Below are 5,097 nucleotides of genomic sequence, written 5' to 3'. Positions count from 1 at the left end.
AACAGGGGGGTAACGTGTCAATTAATCATTTTCATACAAAAATCTTAAATAAACTCCACCCAAATATTCAACGGGTCATATCTTCTCGCTCGCAACGAGTTAAATTTTTCCGACACCATCGTTATACTCGAAATAATTTTAGGAACACAATGTCACTAGCTATACGCAAAACGGACGCTTTTTAAAAAACGCTAAATATTTGGGGTACTTTTCATACACGTTGATTTTGCGTTAAATTTTTAAAAGTCGACAATTCCATAGCGAAACACGGAGATGCACATATATTGTTAATTTAAAATAACATTTAAATCTCTCACGGGTTATACCTTTTAGTTCGACTCGAGTTGCGCTTTAATGACATCATCGGTAGCCACAAAATAATTTTACTAAACGCAATAAAATACATTGAAAATCGAACCCGGGCGCGAAGCGATGTTCGATAAATAGTTCAAGACATTAGGGACTTGTACGGATGATAACTTAATAAATAGTACATACCTATAATTAACAGGTGAGTTCGGTGGAGAGTACCTTTGGCTCTCTCTCTTTTTAGAAATTACTCATCACTTTCTTCTCCAATCAAACCCCCCAATTCAATTTCCCTAAAAAATTGGGAATTTTTATCAACTAATTGAGATATAAATTATTCACGGATGGACCCTAATTCATGGACTCGTCTCTCTACTACCAATTCTTCTTCACGGCGTTATCAATCTCGATCAGGTATGCAGTTCATTTCAATTTAATTAATCAATTCTGAAATTGATTTAGGGTTTCACACTGTTTAATAATGCAATTAGTTAATTTTAATTCATCTAATGTGGTAGGTTTATCTGTCCTGTGTAATTTCACTAAAGAAATGATATTGAATATTTTGTATTGTACTTCTTGGGTGTATAAAAGTTTGGATTTTTAATTGTGCTAATTGAGTGAGATTATGATTAGTGTATAACTGTATATGTACTTGTATATACACATAAACATGGTGTTCTTTGTGCTACTACGTTTCTTGATAATTTGTAGTAGAAAGTTTATGACTTTATGTGCCTACTTGAATTTTTGGATCAATTTGATGGCGGTCGATGCAGTTTTGAATCTCACATTCATGATTAGTGTATAACTGTATATGTACTTGTATACACACATAAACATGCTGTTCTTTAAGGCACTACTTTTCTTGATAATTTGTAGTAGAAAGTTTATGATTTATATGCTCACTTGAATTTTTGGATCATTATGATGGCGGTCGATGTAGTTTTGAATCTCGCATTCATGATTAGTGTATAACTGTATATGTACTTGTATACACACATAAACATGCTGTTCTTTGTGCTACTACGTTTCTTGATAATTTGTAGTAGAAAGTTTATGACTTTATGTGCCCACTTGAATTCTTGGATCATTTTGATGGTGGTTGATGTAGTTTTGAATCTCACATTCATGTTTTGTAGCAGATGCGTTTCATTTTGTCGAAGAGACTGATGTGGATGAGCCGAGACCTGAGTACTTGTGCCCATTTTGTGCAGAGGATTTTGACATTGTGGGTCTTTGTTGTCATATTGATGAAGAGCATACGGTTCAAGCAAAGAATGGGGTATTGTTTTTTCTTATCACATCGCTTAATACACGTCTCATTTCATTTGTTCAAATGTTAGAAAAGGGTAACGTAAGAGCGTGAAAAGTTTGATATTGGGAATGAGTAGGACTCTTCATTCAATTCAATTCAATTATTCAATTCAATTAAATATAATAATAGGATTAGATGTTCAATGTTTTACAATAATAGGATTGGATGTTAAGTTATTTATGAAAAGGTAACATCTTTATGTCAAGTACTCGACTTTTAATGTTGAAAAGGTAACCATGTCAAGTACTCAACTTTTAATGTTGAAAAGGTAACTAGTTACATAAAAATTCACAAAATTGAACATCAAGTTCTTAATTGTGCAATAATCCTTGGTTTGCTAGTTGATTTTCTTTTAACAAATCTATCTTATGTGCACTGGCCATTAGATTATCTTTGTTTAGCATAAAATTGTGCTACTATTTCTGAATTTTCTTTCTAATAACAAGTATCCGACGATGAAACAAGACGTAACATTTTCAAGGGTTTTAAATGTTTTATGCGCAAGTGCAGGTATGCCCAATATGTGCAAAACGGGTTGGAACCGGTTTGGTCAGTCATATGACCATGCAGCATGGAAGTCTTTTAAAGATATCCTTTTATCTAAGTCATTATTTATATGTCAAGTAATGTATAAATTCAATTACGTTCACTTTATTTTGGCTGTTGTTAATTTTCTTATGTTGGTCCATTCTACGGTTCTCATCGATGTTATGATGTGTTATCTTTTTGGATTATTGCTATTCCTTGACTAAATATATCACGTTCAACGTAAGAGGAGATTTCGAAGAGGTGGATCAAACTCAACTCTTTCTATATTAAAGAAAGAGTTACGAGAAGGAAACTTACATTCTCTTCTAGGAGGTTCGTCGTATTCGGTTCCGTCATCTGTCAACACAGAGCCCGACCCGTTGTTATCTTCTTTCATTTACAATGCTGGTGATGAACCCTTAGAAGATCAAACTATTTCCTCTGCAGCAGCAATGTCAGTAGTAGAAAGCTCAAATACAAGGTAAAATTATGCTGCTATGAGATACGAATATATTAGGTGCTAAGGTGGATTAGGTGTTTATAGGTCAAAATGGGTTCAGATTGAAATGGGTCACTTTTTAGTAAAGGTTGCTACAAGCCATGCCATCTTTTGTCTGTCTTTAAATTTTATAATAATGAACCAATGAATAATACTACTGCAATTTGCAATATTAATCTTAATTTCCTAATAAATAATCTAGGAGGTTATAACCATCAAAATAGAAGACTATGGGATACTTTTTACGTGTAATCAATTTTACTCGATATATTTTAAAAAGGTGATAGGCGATCGAAGGCCGAGGCGAAATCAATTTATTATCCAACTTCGATTTAGCTTCATAGTCTTCAATTGCATTTGACATGAAACGGTCCATGCTTTTAATTACTTCATAATCCAACTTCAATCTAGCTTCAGTTCGGTGTTTTGGAGACATGAGCGGTTAGAAATTTGGAGCCATTGTGTTGTTAAGAGGCTTAGAGAGTTAGACTCGCTGTGTTACTTTTAATTAGGAAAGTGTTAGTAAAGGAACATTTGACTAATGGCCTCAATATTGCATAACCGGCTTAAATATAATTTTGTAGCGCATTATATCTTAATAAAATGGTCTGACATATACAAGTAAGTACTAGAAAAGCCACAAAATAGCAGATCCACTTAAGGCGCCTCATACCAAGTCTCACCTAGAGTGGAACCGGGGCGCTATGCCTAGGCGCTCTTTTTTAAAATAGGGTGAATATTTGTTCATTTATTTTATGTGTTTACTTTTTACACATTTAAGATTACAAATAGCCCAAATTAACCCATGTGTATGGAATTGAAATTGTCTCTTCTTATATTTGATAATCATTTTGTGTTTTGTTCACCCATATAAACTTTGTTATTTTGTTTATGTGTTTAAAATTTCCTTCGTGTCACTAAACTCACCTGCCATGCTTTGAGTTACCTTCTATTATGCTTAAATTTACACAAATTTCACAGAATCCGTTACAGTACTCACTACACTGTTTATTGTTATGGAATACACATTGATTTATATTATACTGATATTTATATTTATATTTGTCTCGTGTTTCCTTTGTTTTCCTTTTTCTAGTTGTTGATTTCTATTTAGATTGCTTAGTTTGGATGTTGGATGACTGTTTAGTTTGTTTTAAGATTTTTCCGGGTAGTTAGAGATGGTCTTTTTGTTTGCTTTCTAGACGCGAGCTTCCGTTTCTCTCGTTTCTTTTGTATTCTTGTTGAGGGTGTTTTCCTTTGGAAAACGACCTCGTTTCTATACGAGTTTTAGTTATTTTCGTCGAAAAAAAAATTATATTTATATTTATAAAATCCTGATATTTATATTTATAATGAGTATGTACATGATTTCAGCAGTGAGAAACAGAAGGTTGTTACACTTTCTGATGAAGATCAGGAGGAGAAAGCTCGGCGAAGTGAGTTTGTGCAAGGCCTGCTGATGTCAACTTTCCTCAATGATGACTTATAAGCTACTACCGAAACAATAAACCGGTGCCTAATATCTTGCTATCAAGTAAACCGTCCAGAAGGAGAGACAGAGAGCTACCATTTTCTAAGTATCAGTTAGTATATGTATAATCCGAAGAAGCGAATATCTCTTATTGTATTAATACAATTCTAATCTTAATATAATCTATATCTATCTATATATGCTTAGTTGATAATAGTTGGCTGGGTGCAGACTTGTGTGGTTCTTGTCTTGTTTACCTTCGACCCAAGTCACTGGGTTAGATCTTGAATTCTTTATTGGCTTGATTGAACCGGCCAATAACCCTCAGGTATATGCTCATGTACCAATAGAACTAATGGTGATTCTAGTTCTAGATATGTACTTCATATTAAACTGGTGTCATTCAGATGTCTTTTGAATCGGCGGTATAGGTTCACTAAAAATTCTAGTTCCATCCTAAAGATACCATTCGGGATCATAAATGAATGATACGCAGAAGATTAACACGACCCCAACGCAAAGATGACACAAACAAATCAAGATTAACATTACCCTAACACAAGGATGAAACAAACATATCGAGAAATATTTAACGTAATTTTACCATATGGCCATCTAAATTTTCTCACGTAATTTTACCATATGGCCATCTAAATTTTCTCATTTCTAACTAGGGGTGTTCATTGGTTCATTTTACGATTTCTTCGGTGTTTATTGGTTCACTTTACGATTTCTTCGGTATACTTGGTTTGGTTTGTTCAGGTTTTGAATTTTTTGAGCAATTTGTATGTCAAAACCGAATTGAAAATTGAATTCGAATTCGAATTCTGTTTCATTTAATGGCCAACGTGATCAAAATTCCATCAAAAACACCCTTCAACATACAAAGCTACAAATCACACAATTTTATATTAGAAACTACATAAATGTAACCATCAATATATTTTAATCTTAGCCAACTTCGGTTTCGAA

The 5,097-nt window shown here is 33.4% G+C and overlaps 1 protein-coding gene across 4 annotated transcripts; it reads left to right on the top strand.

Moving 5' to 3' along the window:
- The first annotated feature begins 530 nt into the window (after positions 1-530).
- Positions 531-4,341, top strand: LOC139852441 (protein DEHYDRATION-INDUCED 19 homolog 4-like). 4 transcript variants are annotated; one of them, XM_071841740.1, is made up of 5 exons: positions 531-723; positions 1,455-1,594; positions 2,138-2,215; positions 2,389-2,636; positions 4,032-4,341. In XM_071841740.1, exons 1-5 carry the CDS (start codon positions 654-656, stop codon positions 4,141-4,143), a joined length of 648 nt encoding a protein of 215 aa, XP_071697841.1. In that variant the 5' UTR covers positions 531-653; the 3' UTR covers positions 4,144-4,341. The 4 variants fall into 4 exon arrangements, with proteins under 4 accessions (XP_071697841.1, XP_071697839.1, XP_071697840.1 ...); XM_071841738.1 differs by having other exon boundaries at positions 4,029-4,341; XM_071841739.1 differs by having other exon boundaries at positions 1,452-1,594.
- Positions 4,342-5,097: the final 756 nt, after the last annotated feature.

The sequence above is a fragment of the Rutidosis leptorrhynchoides genome, chromosome 6 (assembly GCF_046630445.1).
Source record: "Rutidosis leptorrhynchoides isolate AG116_Rl617_1_P2 chromosome 6, CSIRO_AGI_Rlap_v1, whole genome shotgun sequence".
Taxonomy (NCBI): domain Eukaryota; kingdom Viridiplantae; phylum Streptophyta; class Magnoliopsida; order Asterales; family Asteraceae; genus Rutidosis; species Rutidosis leptorrhynchoides.
Note: the sequence above shows the minus strand (reverse complement) of the source record. Positions and strands in the feature narration are given on the sequence as shown.

Coding starts and splice junctions, on each gene's coding strand:
- LOC139852441 (XM_071841737.1), top strand. CDS start 654: ATGGACCCTAATTCATGGACTCGTCTCTCTACTACCAATTCTTCTTCA. Junction 724..1,451: donor GCGTTATCAATCTCGATCAG/GTATGCAGTTCA, acceptor CATGTTTTGTAG/CAGATGCGTTTCATTTTGTC. Junction 2,216..2,388: donor AGCATGGAAGTCTTTTAAAG/ATATCCTTTTAT, acceptor TAAATATATCAC/GTTCAACGTAAGAGGAGATT.